General features: G+C 37.1%; 1 protein-coding gene across 2 annotated transcripts in view; it reads left to right on the top strand.

The window, feature by feature from the left end:
- DPYD (dihydropyrimidine dehydrogenase) overlaps positions 1-18729 on the top strand; it is an 808008-nt gene that overhangs the window by 498285 nt on the left and 290994 nt on the right. Inside the window, exon 15 of one of the 2 annotated variants that reach the window (XM_057551077.1) lies at positions 6061-6415. The exons of the other annotated variant lie outside the window; for it this stretch is intronic. Within the exon in view, the coding sequence (XP_057407060.1) occupies positions 6061-6081 (21 nt within the window). The 3' untranslated portion in view covers positions 6082-6415. Of the gene's footprint in view, positions 1-6060; positions 6416-18729 lie in introns of those variants that run through there. 2 annotated transcript variants of the gene reach the window in all.

The following is an 18729-nucleotide window of genomic DNA, read 5'->3' as shown; positions in this document are numbered from 1 at the left end:
CCTCACTTTACAAATGTGCATACTAATCCTAAAAAAATAAGTATATTACCTAAGATAAAAGTGCTAGAAAGTAGCAAAGCCAGGAATTGAACTTCAAAGCTTTCAGTCTCACCAATATGCAACACTTACCTATAACAATATCTACTTAATCATACCTCCTGACCAGAAAGCAAAGCAAAACAAAACAAAAAGGAAGAAGGAAAAGGAAAGACAAGAAAAAGAAAAAGGAAGAAATTGCAGACCACAATGACAGATATTTCTTTGTATTTAGGTTTAAGGCAGACAAAGTTATGCTGAATTTATTTCTTATATAAAATATTTTCACCAATATAGTATTGATTTACTGAAATTTAAAAAGCATACAAGTTAATTAAGTGAAATATAAAATCAAATTATGTGAAATAAAACAAGTTATAAAGCATACCAATCTTTACAGTCATATACATAGCACAAATTGTAGTCCACATTAACTCAAATTTACCAAGATCTATATCATGTTATACCATTAATAGTCCGAGCTAAACATTTAACATTTCTCTGTATAGTTACAAAGGTGGCATAATACTTTGTATTAATTCTACCAAAATCCAAATATATGTCTAATGTCCACTTCTAAAAATGCTCACTATTTTACTAAGTTTTCCTGAACTGATATTCTGATGCCATTTGCATCCTTGTAAAATTTTCTAAATGTTTTAAAATTTTAATACTCTATTTACCAAATATTCTGTTTAGCAAAGTAAACCATTTTCTCAATCCAAATTAATACTGTAATTTAATCATAACCATATGAGCACTTTGAAAAGAAACCTTTCTTACTGGTGCTCACATGAACAGACTTAAAAACACCTAAACACACTCAGAAAAACTTAAGGACTTGATGCATTTTGAACGTGTTCATTTTCAAATTATATGAATCACTTATTTGTGTAAGTGATGTTTTCAAGTGTTTTTTAAGGACCTCAGGTAGATTTTGTTGTTGTTTAGCTTTTAGTTTTTGTTGTAGTTCCTTGGCTGGTTGATTGGATGTCTGTCTTAACTGTCTCCTATCACATGGTCCCCTTCTTATTTTAAGTAATGAGCTCAAACTCTTGAAACTTCCTTGTGTAAACAAAACCTGCTGCTTTTCTACCTCTACTGATTCCACCTTATTAATTTTGTTCTACAGTGCCTAGCACATGGTAATCACTCAAATAAATATTTGTTGGCTATTCACTTTTTGAATTGTTTTTCCTTTTCAGGTTTAGAATTTGAAGAACTATTTTTCTTTCCAAAATAATTTCAAGCAACTGATTGAAACTGAAAGTAGGGAGTCTGCATTGGTGGTGGGGGGGAGTGGGGAGAGGAGGATGAGTTAGGAAAACAATCATGGAGTGTAGGGAATAAATGAATAAATGCTGGGCCCAGTCTGCGAGAACTACAATCTTTTGCAGCTCTGTTGGCAGCTATATGACTTGGCCAAATCACAGTCTCATCCATAAACAAAGAGATGGAGTGATGCTATCACCGCCTTAAAGATACTACATGTCTGGCAATGATTTGATTAAAAAGATCTCTCACTGAGGCTGAGAAATCTTATTGTACCATATAACCTACATTGCAGTAGTATTTGTTGCAGTGGATATTGAATAATAGAAGAAAGAGCTTTTACATTTTAACTGAACCATAAATACTTAGTCATTTTTTAGGCATCTTTGAATTGCACATAAGAGAAGCCAGTGGGATCTCATGCTCAGAAAAGATATGAGATCATTCCAGAGGTGAATACATATTATTTTCTATTCCCTACTCCATTTTAGTCATATGTAATGGACTAGTTTGATGAGAGCAACATAGAAAATTACTGAGAATTTTTATATTCAGAGGTTTTTTGACTATTGGCTGAGTGGGCAAAGGGGCAGGATTAATATCCATTCCTGGAAAAAGAAATTTGAGATGGAGGTACATTTTCAGAGAGAAATTTTTTTCTTCTTGCTTCATTGGGCAAGAAAGCTTTATCTTGTCTGTGAGGTTAACTATGGGAACAGACCACTGCTGGGAGCTGGGGAACACACGGCAGAAAGAGGAAGGGAGAGAATGCTCTGTTAGTTTCCTGGCTAGACAGGTCACATTGCACTTGGGGCATGAAGATGAGGGTAAGAGTTTTAAATCAGCTGTGAAATTATTTTGGTATCTAGTGTAGAGTGAAGGATTGGGGTTATGTTTTCTTAGTAGTTTCCTAGACTAGACAAACAGGAGTTTTGTATTATAGTTTATATGTGATGAAGGTATAGATCTTTGGACACACAAAAATGTCAGTCATTTGACCAAGCAGAAATAGGAATAGGTTCATGTTGGCTCTTGAGATAATAACCAGGAAAAAAAATTGAGAAAGTCATTTTTGTCTAATTCTCAAGATTTCCAATATCAGAAAGCTTATATTTTGACTGGATTTACCAACATATAGATAATTAACTTCAAAAAACAAAGGACAAAGGCTTGGCTATATGCCTTTCCTTTTGCCTCAGAGTATTCCAAGTCAGTGGTTGTTGATAGAAATTTTCTCAAAGAATGTATTTGAGGATTAAATATGAAATAGTGCAGGATCAAAACAACTTAATTCATATATTAAATGCTGCATAAATGATGAAATTCTTCTGCCAACTCTGAATCTGAAATCTCTCATGCTATGAGAATTTGCAGGAACATCATATAAAACAAAATCCTAAGTAGTCGAAATGGCCTAAATACTGACATCTACATTATAGCTATAGTAAAGAAGACATGGGTTTTCTTTTTCAGTTAGCTGAAGCCAATAGATATAATATGTATGAAAGTGTACAGTTAAAATGCAAGTAAGGAATGAAAGTTGTAAAAAGGGGAATAATTAAAAGAATGCTGCCAAAGGTTCAAGTAAGAATGTTTTTAGAATCGAATACAGAAGGATTTGACCAGAGTTGTAGGATTGGCTTGAAGCCATAGCATGTTTGGATGAAGGCTCTTTTGTAAAATGTCAAATATACTTTTATCTCCATTGAAGTTTATCTATAATCTAAGAGCATAATCATGTGTGAAACCTTACTGATCATAGACATCTGTTTCTGTAAAATATCCCTTCTAAATTTTCCTCTGGAGTAACAAAGAACTGGATCATTATAGGAGATTAGAGTTTTCAAGAAGTTGTAGTCATAGGAGAGTATAAATTTCCAATTCCCCTTTTCTTCTGATATCTTTATAGTTTTATTTTTAGTAATAAAATATTCCTAATAATTAATAAGACAATATAATAATTCTACCTTTACTTTGAAATTGTTGCTGTCACACTGAAATATCTTGATTTGCCTAATTGTGTTCTACCAAAACGTACAAATCATCAGTTTATTAAAGATATCAGCTTAATAATCTATTGTATTGTATTGTTGTAAAGAGGAAACTAAATAGTTTTCTTTGTTTTTCTTGAGAAATATTTTGGTAACATCTAGTTATCCTGCTAATTTTAATATACACTTAATAAAAGAATTAACTATGTATGCCAAATATATACATATTTATCGTCTAGGGATTTCAAATTAATTTTATCAGTTTTTTATAATACACTACCCTAAGCATAGTCATGATATGCCCTAAAATTTTTAAGGCAGACTCATTATCTATGTAATCTATATTCAATAAACGTGGTTCAATTCTTTTAATTTATATGTTTTTTAATACAAGGAAAATTTTAAATCTGAAAAACTGGATTGGTTACTTGATGCATTGGGAACATATTAGAATAAAGATAATGTGGGATGCTGGGAATGTCCAATCTAAGAACTCTTAATTGCTTGGTTTTTATATTTTAGAAGAATCTAAGAAAAATTTAATCTTCACTAAAACAGCATTTGGAAAAGGGTTTTATTCACTGTAGGCACAAGAATTTCAAATACAATACTCAAGGGCCCACTAGGTCATATACTAATATCAGTGTCTGGAGAAGAGGAAGGCTCTTTCAAATTGATCTTATGAAGGTGACAGAAGGATCCTGGAAGAATTACTGAGCCCAAACTCAGTAATGAGTGTTATGGAGAATTTTTACTATAAGTATTTGCATAACAAATAATAAATGATGCATAGTATCATAATCAATGTTCATTTCCTCCTTTCTATAGTTCTGGTGATATAGTTTAACCACTGGGGCCAAAGAATCTTTCTTTCACAGTCTAGCAGGTCAGTTTCCACATGGTGTTTCTCTTTCTTCTCGTTCTTATCTGAGCCACATGTCTGTGTTTTCTTTGCCAGTAGTATTCTGACTACCACTCTGCTTTCACTTGTCTTTTCTACTTGTGTGATGAAAGACTCATTTCCATCTTGTCCATCCAGCAGCACCATGACTGTTTCTGAATAAACCACCCTAGCAAAAGTTCTGGAGTGTCCCCATGTAACCACTGAACACCCATTATTATAGGGACTACTTTCCCACTGGTATTTTGATTGAAAAAGTATTAAATGTTTCCCAGATATCATTTTTATTAGTTTCATGAACCACTCTGGAAGTGTTTTTTTAAAATCCTCTTTGACTATGTATTTTATTGGAATTATCTCTTATCATCAGTAGATAAAAATAAATGTAATAGTTATTATTGATATATACTAAGAAAGTTCCACAAGAAAAGACAAACAGATATGACATAGTGTTGGTTAATTAAAAAGGTACAAATCTTAGAATCAAGCTGCCTAGCTATATTTCTGGTTATATATCTGGTTTTATTACAAGCTTATAGGCAAGATTTTGTATTCATAGGTTAATAGAAAGATAAGCAACACTGTGCATATCTTGTTTTAAAGTCAGTGTCAAAGAAGATTTTCAGCACAAAGTGCCTGAAAAGAGAAAAGGACTGGAAAGTAAAGGGCACATTAAGCTGGAACCTGAAGTGACAGGGCTGTGTCACATTGCAGGAATCCTACAGTATGTCAAAGGGTTGGTGATTTAATTGTCTGAATGCATGATTTGGTGAGTCAGTTTAGACTAGAGCAAACTGGACCTGTCACTGAAATCACAATGGGCCAAAATGGACCTATTCAATCTGCCTCTCAATACCCCAAATTCTTCCTGGTTGTAAATTAGAGCTTCTGGACAATACATTAACTCATTCGGGTCACCAGGGTACTATGTCAGCTCAGTGCTCACAATTGCCCATGACCAATTCTGCACTCTCCCCAGCAGGAGGGATGCAGTGTCATTTTGTACTCTCTTCTTCAGGATAAAATCAGGTCTGAAAGGAAAGGAACAAAAGAAGTTGCTGCTTTCCTTTCACCTACCCCACTTAGCCATAATCATACTCCTCCTCCCCCTAGGCCAGATGACACACCAGACAGAAAAAGAGCTTACAGTATGGATGTGTGGTTACCTGCAGACTTGAATGAAATCAAGAATTCAGTGATGTTCAACTCCACCCTCAAGTTGAAAAAAATAGGCATATGGGCAGCATGGGAGAGCTAGAGAGTTTTCTAGCTAATTCCTTGTAAGATCATCACGGTATGGCTTCTTTTGCTGGAACCAACATTTTACTGTGGTTACTGTTTGCTTCCCTGACAGCATCTTATTCCGTTCCCTTCTGTCGGTACCATCCAGCAACACTAGTCTTCTTTTATGTATTTAAACATGGCTAGTTCTCACTGCATCTGGGTCTTGATATATGATAGTCTGTTTAGTTGAATTTGACCATTTTTCACCCCCCCAATTCCACTCATCTGTCAGATTTTCAATTGCAAGTCACTTCTATGGGTAGACATTACCTGAAAGGATTATCTATGTCAAGTGCCCATTATTTTATGTATGTATGTGTTTGTTTGGATACCGTAACAAACTACTTGCAGCACTCATCACAATTTGTAGGCATACACCATTTTATGTTCTTTGAGTGTCTCTATTCCTCACTAGACTGTAATCGTGAGGTATGTATGCTGATATCACATCTGTTTTCTTGACTATTGTATACCTAGAACCTAGCACAACTCCTGGCAAACAGTAGGTGCTCAGTGAATGAAGCACCAGAGCCTACCACCCTGTCATGTGCTAAGACTCTCTATTCTGACCTGCAGGATCTGAGGCAACGCCACTGACCTAACAACACCATGCAAGTAGGAAGTGGGATGTCTTAGACCGTGATGAGAAAAGTTTATTGTGCTTTACCCCGCCTTTAGTTTGCTGACTTCATGGCCTCCTACCACAATCCCTACTCATCAGTGGACATGTTATCAGAGGAAGTCTGCAAATGTGACCTTAATCCCCTCATTTAATATCATTTGCCCTTGTCATTTGCCCTCTATCCAGTCATTTTCATGGTGCCTTGATAAGAACTAAATAATCAAATTGTGAAAGCCTTCTTCCGTCTAATTGTAAAACTCTCCCTAATGAATGTATTATTTGTTTAAAATGTGCATTTTCTAAACTGTATCCAAATTGTGGTACTTTTCTTAATATTGTAAATTATAATTTAAAAATCAGATTTTTTTTTAGTTTATTCATAATACCACTTAGAATTAATGGTGAGGAGAATTCTATTTCTCTCCCTTTTCCCAAAGATAAAACAAGGAGTAAGAATGAATCAGAATTTCAGGAGCATTTGACTCAGAAGCAGCACTCAGTATTAACACAGAACTCCAATCCCCACTGCTTCTATGCTCTATCTCCTTGCTCCTGTCCTCAGTACTTTACATGTCTTACTATTTTAGAACCTCACCTCTTACAGAAATTCTTCCTGCTTCTGCTCTTGGAAACATTCTTCCTATTGATTCTGCCATCAGGTTTTCAAAGCTGAGGGAGAATTTCCCACCAGAGATAGCAGTTTTTAAGACCCTGCATTGTTGCCATGCTTTTTGAATAGTGTTTCCACCCTCCTGAGGAGTTGCAATAATTTCCCAGTCACTGACAATGGGCTTGTGTGGCACTTTAGGCCACAACAGTGGTTCATATCGATAAGCAGTTTGTGTCCCCCCAACCTAAGACATATACATTCTTCCACCAAGTATTATTATCCCCTGTTATATGTTAGACACTCTTGTATGCTATGGATTACACAATGAACAATAACTGACAAAACAAGTCTACCCTTGTATTTCTCTAGTTACCCAGAGATTTGAACAACCACTTGTTTCTTTTGTTTGTCTAGAAATCTTAAATTGATGCCCTCAGGAGTTTTAATGTCAGGCCTCAAACCTTTTCACATTACTCTAGGGAAAGGTAGTCTTTTTTCATGCAAATAGTCACTGTGAACCTCTTGGAAATGGAATCCTTGGTGGTTTGATATGATAGTAAACATTCTGGAGCAAACAAGATTAATGACTAACAATTTATTGAGTGCTTCTATACCAGACATAGTGCTAAAGGTTTGGCAAACTTAAAGCTCTTTTAACTCTCACAACAATCGTAAGAGTGAGGCGCTAAGATTACGTCCATTTTATAAGCTAAGGAACTTGGAGAAATGAAAGGACTTTACCAAGTACACACAGCAAATTAGTGAAGGCCCCAGGACTCACACTCATCAGACATCAGAGTCTCTGCTCTATACCAAAGAGGAAGATGAAAAAATGAGCAAGCAACAAGCCCTGCTCTCAAGTTGTTCGCCATCTGAAGGGGAGGATAAGCAAGTAAACAGGTTCAGAAAACTGTGTGCAAGGGAGAAATGCACAATGTCACATAGAGGTTGAGAGTACCGAGTGTCTAACTTTGCCAAAAGAGAGTTGGTTGGGAAGAGCCTTCCAGAGGTAGGGACTCTGGAGTGGCATCTTGAAGAATGAATAGGAGTTGACCATGTGTACAAAGGAGGAGCTGGCTTTGCTGACCAAGTAATATAGTCACATACAAGTGTGAGAAAATGGTTCACAACTGGGAACTGCAAATCGCTCAGCAGTGCTTGAGAGCTGAATACAAACGGGCAGTTTTTTGGTAGCAGGCATGATGGCTAGAGAGATGGCCCCAGACCACAGGGGCCCAATTATGAAAGCCATTTATTCTTGCCTAGGAGTTTGAACTTTATCCCAGAAAAATGGAGAACTACAGAGAGATTTTATGCAGAGAAATGGCATGATCCCGCTTACATTTTGGAAAGATCCCTGAGTAGCTCTACCGAAACTTGTTGGAAAAAGAACAAGAGTAGAGACACCAAAACCACTTAGCAAAGGAGTATTTAATAGTTCAGAAAGCAGCATGACAGAATAGAAATACCCACATGCTTCAACATTATGCACAAACCCTTTTTAACTTTCAACTCTGGAAAATTATAAGGTCCGGTCGACATCTTCAGTGTGCTGCTCAGATCCACTGTCCCCTTTCACACCATATCTGGATCTGGAAGGCTGACCTGCATCAGTGGGCCATCTTGTCCTCTGGCTTCCAGTTGGGATCAGTCAGGAGGACCAGAGAGATTGTGGAAAGGTTGGGAACTCCCTCCCTGAAGAGCCACTGTGAGGTGGCTGTGAATGCCACTAAATCTCAGCTCCTGTCTGATGGCCCTCCCTCTTCACCAGCCTTCAGGTCTTGGGATGGTAATGGCTCCCTACTGGCTCCTTTGGTATCCTCCACTGTCCCTTGTGGTTTTCCGCCACAAGCCTACCCCTTTGTAAATAGCCCTTTTATTAATCTTTACTCAAATTACCCAAATTGAGTGTGCCATCTGTTTCCTGCCAGGATTCTGATTAATAGAATATGGGAAAATAGGCATTTTCATATGCTGATAGTGGGATTAGTACACACTTTCTACAGAAGAATTTGACCACAGCAATAAAATTTTGAATGCAAGTGCCCTTTGACCGAGAAATCTCTTCATTAAGATTTTACTCAGTGGATATAATCTCCAACATATGTGTACAAAAGTAGTTTTTGTGGTATTGTTTAATGGTTTTTGAAAATTTTGAAAAAATACATAGAGGCTGATTTAATAAATATCAAAGATAATTTTGGAATTGAAGTTCAAGTTGCAGAACCATGTGCGTAATATGATCTCTTTGGTGTGAAAATGTATGTTTTTAAATAGATAAGTAACATTAATAGTGTTCATATTTGTGGAAAAAGGGCCTAAGGTAGAGAATAGAGTTAGAGGTAGGTTTTTATTCTTCATATTGCATTTTTCTAAACTGTTGCAATTATCTAAACTTTAATACAAGTTATTTTTAATTTAAAAAATTCTTTAAAGTGGGAATATTTGTGACTATGTCATAAAATTGTTGTGAGAATTAAAGCCATAATGTATCTTATGTAGCTATTAGGTACCAGCTCTATAGAAGGACCTGACATAGGTAATAAATGGGAACAACCTGGACAAGGGCAGTGGACATGAAAGAGGTGATAAATTTTAGAGGGTGTAAGAGTTGGAATTGCCAGAGATAGTGACTATTCAAGTAGCAAGTGTAGGGCTTATTGCATAAAGAAATGAAGTATTATAGAATGATTCTCAGTTCTCATTTACATAAGTGTGTATTTGATGGCTCCATTCACTAAAGTTGGAATGTAGCAGGAGACACAGATCTGGACAGGGAAATGGTGGGTTTGGTTTTGAGTACATAGTGTTTCTGGTGCCTGTTAACATATCTAGCTGGGTTGCCCACAAGGCATTTGGACAAGAACACGTCGAATGATCTCATGGCAAGTTAGCCCTCTCTTCACCCTGGAATATAATCGTCTGGGGTGGGGACGGTGGGAGTAATAGTTCAAAATCAGTTGGAAATTTCAAGAACCTTTTCTAGAATCCTTACTTCCACCTTGAACTTCTTTTCGCCTTATCAATATGTGTTCTTCCTTCCACAGTTTTTAGGCATTGAGGATGTCATTACTTCTAGGTTTTGGCTAAAACTTGTGTCCATTAATGCAATTTAATATGCATCAGCAATCTAAGATACCAAAACATCTCAGTAATTTTACAGTGCAACTGAACTGATTTCTTGCTTTCTGCTTCTTCTTATAATGTATTTTTGTACTGAGAAGATTTTCATTCTTTTCTAGTACTGTATATTTGATTGATATATTTATACTTATGATTTTTACTTTTCTTGTCATATATTCTCATGGGAAAATGTATGACACATTTAATGTAAATAATCATCTTATATCCATCTGAATTAGAACTAGAGGCAATTTTAATGCAAAACAGCAGAGGTAAACTATGTTTTGCAGAAAGCTTGCTAAAGCAAATAGCTGAATCAATACCTTATATCTGCTTTTTACATCTCTGTAATTATTAATACTTCATTCATCTAAAACCTCAGAATAATATTTTACATGCAGGTTATGTTAAAGCAAACAAAGGAAGAAGAAGAAAATTTGTTAAATTATTTACTAACCCCTTCCACAAAATATTTTTTTAAATAAAAGGATTATAGATCAGTAATGCCAAGATATTCTGTGTAGCTTGTCTTTATCAAAATAAGGAATCTTTTTATTAAGGTATCCCAGAAAGGGTAGATTTATGGATTGAAGGGAGTATGTTTAATATGTCCGTATCCATCTGGATTGACAGTTCTCACAGACATGAATTTCCCCAGAGAGACAGTGTTACTGGTGTCAGTGGATGGCATCATTTACTTCAGTGTTCCATTATTAAATTGATAACAAGATAATTCCTTTGCTTCTCAGAGACATGACAGGGTTTACAATGGTTAACACTCTTACTGCATGGGATTTGATGTTCTAGGTAGTTTTTAATAAGAAGCATATTTGTATTTCAATATTGAAAAAAATTGAAGTGAAAACACACAGTAAAATAAAATCAAAATCAGATTTACCAGGCAACAGACTATGTCTATTTAAAGAATATTCTTCTTACTATATGTAGTTTTGTTTAAAAGAAATGTAGTTCCTATACTTCCTTCAACCATTCAGTTAATGCAATTCTCCTGCTTAAAGGCATGTATTGTAATATGTTATTTGTTGAAATTGAAATTTACATATTGGATTTAATATTTGTATATAAGAAATATGTGCTAATTTTAGATAATTACAGAGGCAAAGGAGCTAGCTAATACTTTTGGGGTGTTTTATGTTTATCATTTAGAAATACAGGTGTAGTAGTAGAGATGGAGATAGGATTAGAGAAAGCGACAGAGATGGATATAGAAATAGACAAATAAATAGAAATGCTTTCCAAAAAATAGCTCAAGAATTCACTAAGGCAGCTATTATTAACCCCATGTTACAGATAAGGAAATTGAGTCTCACAGAAATTACTGACTTACCCAAGGAACTATGAAATTTACCTAAGCTCCACAGCTAATAAATGTGGAAGCCCAAGCTCTTTTCACTATGTCATGTGACATCCCTTGTAGAGTTTAGGGAAGTATGTTTCCTGTCAGTGATCAAACAGCTAACAAGAAAGGGAGACAGGAGTCAAAGATCTTTCCGAACACACCTTAGAAAATTTAAAATTAATTAATTAATCTTTAGTGGCTATATTATATTAGAGGGTGAATGTTGAGAACCAATGGTAGGAAAATACGAGTCAATAAGAAATCTTTTGGGCTTGAGATGAAGCCAGGGCCTAATTAAAGGGGGGATTCAGTGACCACCTCTCAGTTAAGGATATCCCAGAAGGTCTGGATTAATTCCATCCGAATGATGAATGGAGCAACACTTTCACATTTGTTTAAATTTGTGTGGGGTTTGCAAATAGCTTTATAGGTCATGGACCTCTAATGATTTCCAGATGGAAGTTTTTCTATTTCACCAAGAATAATGTGACGTGCTGCTAACTACCACAAGACATACGTCAAGAGAAGTTCTATGCCAGTTGCTTCAAAGTATTCTAGGATCCATTTCTGATAGGAAAATGTTGCTGTATAGCTAGAAGCTAAAACAAAATAGTGTCTTTAAAGTTAAAAATGAGGGAGGTCCAAAATTTGATACTTATGGATACGGCGAATCAGAGAGTTAAGCATTTACTCAGTCAATGATTCTGGAAGGATCTAGCACCATGAACAGTCACTAGATACATTTCCTTAACATATTCCAAATTATAGCTCTACATGAACCATTGACAAGACAAGAAGTTTCTGCACCACATTACATGAGTGATGAGTGAGAGTGACAGTCTAATGAGTGAGAGTCTAATTCATGTGAATTTAGACCTTATAGGTAGATGTAATGACACAGTTTGAAATCCTTTCAAAGCTATAAGGAACCTTCAAGATGGCAGAGGAGTAACACATGGAGATCACCTTCCTCCCCACAAATACATCAGAAATACATCTACATGTGTAACAACACCTACAGAATGCCTACTGAATGCTGGCAGAAGACCTCAGATTTCCCAAAAGGCAAGAAACTCCCCACGTACCTGGGTAGGGCAAAAGAAAAAAGGAAAAGCAGACACAAAAGAATAGGGATGGGACCTGCACCTCTGGGAGGGAGCTGTAAAGGAGGAAAAGTTTCCACACACTAGGAAGCCCCTTCGCGGGTGGAGACGAGGGATGGGCAGGAAGGAAGCTTCAGAGCCATGGAGGAAAGCGCAGCCACAGGGGTGCAGAGGGCAAAACGGAGAGATTCCCACACAGAGGATCAGTGCTGACCAGCACTCACCAGCCTGAAAGGCTTGTCTGGTCACCCGCTGGGGTGGGCTGGGAGATGAGGCTCGGGCTTCGGAGGTCAGATCCCAGGGAGAGGACTGGGGTTGGCTGCGTGAACACAGCCTGAAGGGAGCTAGTGCACCACAGCTAGCCAGGAGGGAGTCCGGGAAAAAGTCTGGACCTGCCTAAGAGGCAAGAGACCATTGTTTTGGGGTGTGCGAGGAGAGGGGATTCAGAGCACCGCCTAAACAACCTCCAGAGACAGATGGGAGCTGCAGCTACCAGTGCGGACACCAGAGATGGGCATGGAATGCTAAGGCTCCTGCTGCAGCCACCAAGAAGCCTGTGTGCAAGCACAGGTCACTATCCACACCTCCTCTCCTGGGAGCCTGTGCAGCCCACCACTGCCAGGGTCCCATGATCCAGGTACAACTTCCCCAGGAGAACACATGGCACGCCTCCGGCTGTTGCAACGTCACACTGGCCTCTGCCTCCGCAGGCTCGCCCCGCATTCCATACCCCTCCCACCCATGGCCTGAGTGAGCCAGGGCCCCCTAATCAGCTGCTCCTTTAACCCCCTCCTGTCTGGGTGAAGAACAGATGCCAGAGGGCGACCTACATGCAGAGGCAGGGCCAAATCCAAAGCTGAACCCCAGGAGCTGTGCAAACAAAGAAGAGAAAGGGAAATTTCCCCAGCAGCCTCAGGAGCAGCAGATTAAATCTCCACAATCAACTTGATGTAGCCTGCATCTGTGGAATACCTGAAGAGACAACGAATCATCCCAAAATTGAGGCGGGGGTCTTTGGGAGCAAATGTAGACTTCGGGCTTGCTTTCTGAATCTAATTTTTTTCTAGTTTTATGTTAATTTTAATTTAGTATTTAGAGCTTATTATCATTGGTAGATTTGTTTGTTGATTGGGTTGCTCTGTTCCTATTTATTTATACATATATATATATTTTTTCCTTTTTCTCTTTTTGTGAGTGTGTATGTGTACGCTTCTTTGTGTGACTTTGTCTGTATAGCTTTACTTTTACCATTTGTCCTAGGGTTCTGTCTGTCTTTTTTTGTTGCTGTTTTACTTTTTTAGTATAGTTATTAGTGCTTGTTATCATTGGTGGATTTGTTTTTTGGTTTGGTTGCTCTCTTCTTTCTTTCTTTTTTTAAATTACTTAAAAAATTTTTTTTATTTTTAATAATATATATATTTTATTTTAATAACTTTATTTTATTTTATTTCTTTTGTTCTTTTTTCTCCCTTTTCTTCTAAGCTGAGTAGCTGACAGGGTCTTGGTGCTCTGGCAGGGTGTCAGGCCTGAGATTCTGAGGTGGGAGAGCCAAGTTCAGGACATAGATCCACCAGAGACCTCCCAGCCCCACATAATATCAAATGGCGAAAGCTCTCCCAGAGATCTCCATCTCAACGCTAAGGCCCAACTCCACTCAACAAACAGCAAGCCACAGTGCTGGACGCCCTGTGCCAAACAACTAGCAAGACAGGAACACAACCCCACCCATTAGCAGAGAGGCTGCCTAAAATCATACTAAGGTCACAGACATCGCAAAACACACCACTGGATGCAGTCATGCCCACCAGTAAGACAAGATCCAGCCTCATCCACCAGAACACAGGCACCAGTCCCCTTCACCGGGAAGCCTATACAACCCACTGAACCAATCTTACCCACTGGGGGCAGACACCAAAAACAATGGGAAATACGAGCCTGCAGCCTATGAAAAGGAGACCCTAAACACAATGAGTTAAGCAAAATGAGATGACAGAGAAATACATAGCAGATGAAAGAGAAAGGTAAAAACCCACCAGACCAAACAAATGAATAGGAAATAGGCAGCCTACCTGAAAAAGAGTTCAGAGTAATGATAGTAAAGATGATCCAAAATCTTGGAAATAAAATGGAGAAAATACAAGAAACATTGAACAATGATCTAGAAGAACTAAAGAGCAAACAAACAATGATGAACATTTCAATAAATGAAATAAATGAAAAATGAAAATGAAATAAATGAATTTGAAAATAAATGAAATTGAAAATTCTCAAGAAGGAAACAATGGCAGAATAACTGAGGCAGAAGAACGGATAAGTGACTGGGAAGATAAAATAGTGGAAATAACTACCACAGAGCAGAATAAAGAAAAAAGAATGAAAAGAATTGAGGAGAGTCTCAGAGACCTCTGGGAAAACATTAAATGTACCAACATTCGAATTATAGGCGTCCCAGAAGAAGAAGAGAAAAAAAAAAAAAGGGACTGAGAAAATATTTGAAGAAATTATAGTTGAAAACTTCCCTAATATGGGAAAGGAAATAGTTAATCAAGTCCAGAGAAGCACAGAGAGTCCCATACAGGATAAATCCAAAGACAAACACGCCAAGACCCATATTAATCACACTATCAAAAATTAAATACAAAGAAAAAATATTAAAAGCAGCAAGGGAAAAGCAACAAATAACATACAAGGGAATCCCCATAAGCTAATTTTTCAGCAGAAACTCTGCAAGCCAGAAGGGAGTGGCAGGACCTATTTAAAGTGATGAAAGGGAAAAACCTACAACCAAGATTACTCTACCCAGCAAGGATCTCATTTAGGTTTGACGGAGAAATTAAAATCTTTACAGACAAGCAAAAGCTAAGAGAATTCAGCACAACCAAGCCAGCTTTGCAACAAATGCTAAAGGAACTTCTCTAAGCAGGAAACACAAGAGAAAGAAAAGACCTACAATAACAAACCCCCAACAATTGAGAAAATGGTAATAGGAACATACATATCGATAACTACCTTAAATGAAAATGGATTAAATGCTCCAACCAAAATACATAGACTGGCCGAATGGATACAAAAACATGACCCATATATATGCTGTCTACAAGAGACCCACTTCAGACCTAGGGACACATACAGACTGAAAGTGAGGGGATGGAAAAAGATATTCCATGTAAATGGAAATCAAAAGAAAGCTGAAGTAGCAATTCTCATATCAGACAAAATAGACTTTAAACTAAAGACTAGTGCAAGAGACAAGGAAGGACACTACATAATGATCAAGGGATCAATCCAAGAAGAAGATATAACAATTGTTAATATTTATGCACCCAACATAGAAGCACCTCAATACATAAGGCAAATGCTAACAGCCATAAAAGAGGAAATCGACAGCAACACAATCAGAGTAGGGGACTTTAACACCCCACTATCACCAATGGACACATCATCCAAAATGAAAATAAATAAGGAAACACAAGCTTTAAATGATACATTAAACAAGATGGACTTAATTGATATTTATAGGACATTCCATCCAAAAAGAGCAGAATACACTTCCTTCTCAAGTGCTCATGGAGCATTCTCCAGGATAGATCATACCTTGGGTCACAAATCAAGCCTTGGTAAATTTAAGAAAGTTGAAATCGTATCAAGTATCTTTTCCGACCACAACCCTGTGAGACTAGATATCAATTACAGGAAAAAATCTGTAAAAAATACAAACACATGGAGGCTAAACAATACACTACTAAATAACCAAGAGATCGCTGAAGAAATCAAAGAGGAAATCAAAAAATACCTAGAAATAAATGACAATGAAAAAACGACGACCCAAAACCTATGGGATGTAGCAAAAGGTGTTCTAAGAGGGAAGTTTATAGGAATACAATCCTACCTCAAGTAACAAGAAAAATCTCAAATAAACAACCTAAGCTTACACCTAGAGCAATTGGAGAAACAAGAGCAAAAATTCCCCAAAGTTAGCAGAAGGAAAGAAATCATAAATATCAGATCAGAAATCAATGAAAAAGAAATGAAGGAAATGATAGCAAAGATCAATAAAACTAAAAGCTGGTTCTTTGAGAAGATAAACAAAGATAAACCATTAGCCAGACTCATCAAGAAAAAAAGGGAGAAGACTCAAATCAATAGAATTAAAAATGAAAAAGGAGAAGTAACAACTGACACTGTGGAAATACAAAGGATTATGAGAGATTACTACAAGCAACTATATGCCAATAAAATGGACAACCTGGGAGAAATGAACAAATTCTTTGAAAAGCACAACCTTCTGAAACGGAACCAGGAAGAAATCGAAAATATAAACAGACCAATCACAAGCACTGAAATTGAAACTGTGATTAAAAATCTTCCAACAACAAATGTCCTGGACCAGATGGCTTCAAAGGCAAATTCTATCAAACATTTAGAGAAGATTTAACACCTATCCTTCTCAAACTCTTCCAAAATATAGCAGAGGGAGGAACACTCCCAAACTCTTTCTATGAGGGCACCATCACCCTGATACCAAAACCAGACAAAGATGTCACAAAAAAAGAAAACTACAGGCCAAGATCACTGATGAACATAGATGCAAAAATCCTCAACAAAATACCAGGAAACAGAATCCAACAGCACATTAAAAGGATCATACACCAAGATCTAGTGGGGTTTATACCAGGAATGCAATGATTCTTCAACATATGAAAATCAGTCAATGTGATACACCATATTAACAGATTGAAGGAGAAAAACCATATGATCATCTCAATAGATGCAGAAAAAGCTTCGATAAAATTCAACACCCATTTTTGATGAAAACCCTCCAGAAAGTAGGCATAGAAGGAACTTACCTCGACATAATAAAAGGCATATAAGACAAACCCACAGCCAGCATCGTTCGCAGTGGTGAAAAACTGAAAACATTTCCACTAAGATCAGGAAGAAGACAAGGTTGCCCACTCTCACCACTATTATTCAGCATAGTTTTGGAAGTCAACCACAGCAATCAGAGAAGAAAAAGAAATAAAAGGAATCAAAATCGGAAAAGAAGTAAAACTATCACTGTTTGCAGATGACATGATACTATACATAGAGAATCCTAAAGATGCTACCAGAAAACTACTAAAGCTAATCAATGCATCTGGTAATGTAGCAGGACACAAAATTAATGCACAGAAACCTGTTGCATTCCTATACACTAATGATGAAAAATCTGAAAGAGAAATTAAGGAAACACTCCCATTTGCCATTGCAACAAAAAGAATAAAATACCTAGGAAGAAACCTACCTAAGGAGACAAAAACCTGTATGCAGAAAACTATAAGACACTGATGAAAGAAATTAAAGATGATACCAACAGATGGAGAGATATACCATGTTGTTGGATTGGAAGAAATGACATTGGGAAAATGACTATACTACGCAAAGCAATCTACAGATTCAATGCAATCCCTATGAAACTACCACTGGCATTTTTCACAGAACTAGAACAAAAAATTTCACAATTTGTATGGAAACACAAAAGACCCCGAATAGCCAAAGCAATCTTGAGAAAGAAAAACGGAGCTGGAGGAATCAGGCTCCCTGACTTCAGACTATATTACAAAGCTACAGTAATCAAGACAGTATGGTACTGGCACAAAAACAGAAATATAGATCAGTGGAACAGGCTAGAAAGCCCAGAGATAAATGCAGGCACAGATGGTCACCTTATCTTTGATAAAGGAGGCAAGAATATACAATGGAGAAAAGACAGCCTCTTCAATAAGTGGTGCTGGGAAAACTGGACAGCCACATGTAAAAGGATGAAATTAGAGCGCTCCCTAACACCATACACAAAAATAAACTCAAAATGGATTAAAGACCTAAATGTAAGGCCAGACACTATCAAACTCTTAGAGGAAAACATAGGCAGAGCACTCTATGACATAAATCACAGCAAGATCCTTTTTGACCCACCTCCTAGAGAAATGGAAATAAAAACAAAAATAAACAAATGGGACCTAATAAAGCTTAAATGCTTTTGCACAGCAAAGGAAACCATAGACAAGATGAAAAGACAACCCTCAGGATGAGAGAAAATATTTGCAAATGAAGCAACTGACAAAAGATTAATCTCCAAGATATACAAGTAGCTCATGCAGCTCAGTATCAAAAAAACAAACAATGCCATCCAAAAATGGGCAGAAGACCTAGACCTAGACCTTCTCCAAAGAAGATATACAGGTTGCCAACAAACACATGAAAGGATGCTCAACGTCACTAATCATTAGAGAAATGCAAATCAAAACTACAATGAGGTATCACTTCACACAGGTCAGAATGGCCATAATAAAAGAATCTACAAACAATTAATGCTGGAGAGGGTGTGGGGAAAAGGGAACCCTCTTGCACTTTTGGTGGGAATGTAAGTTGATACAGCCACTATGGA

The sequence above is a fragment of the Balaenoptera acutorostrata genome, chromosome 1 (assembly GCF_949987535.1).
Source record: "Balaenoptera acutorostrata chromosome 1, mBalAcu1.1, whole genome shotgun sequence".
Lineage (NCBI taxonomy): Eukaryota > Metazoa > Chordata > Mammalia > Artiodactyla > Balaenopteridae > Balaenoptera > Balaenoptera acutorostrata.
Note: the sequence above shows the minus strand (reverse complement) of the source record. Positions and strands in the feature narration are given on the sequence as shown.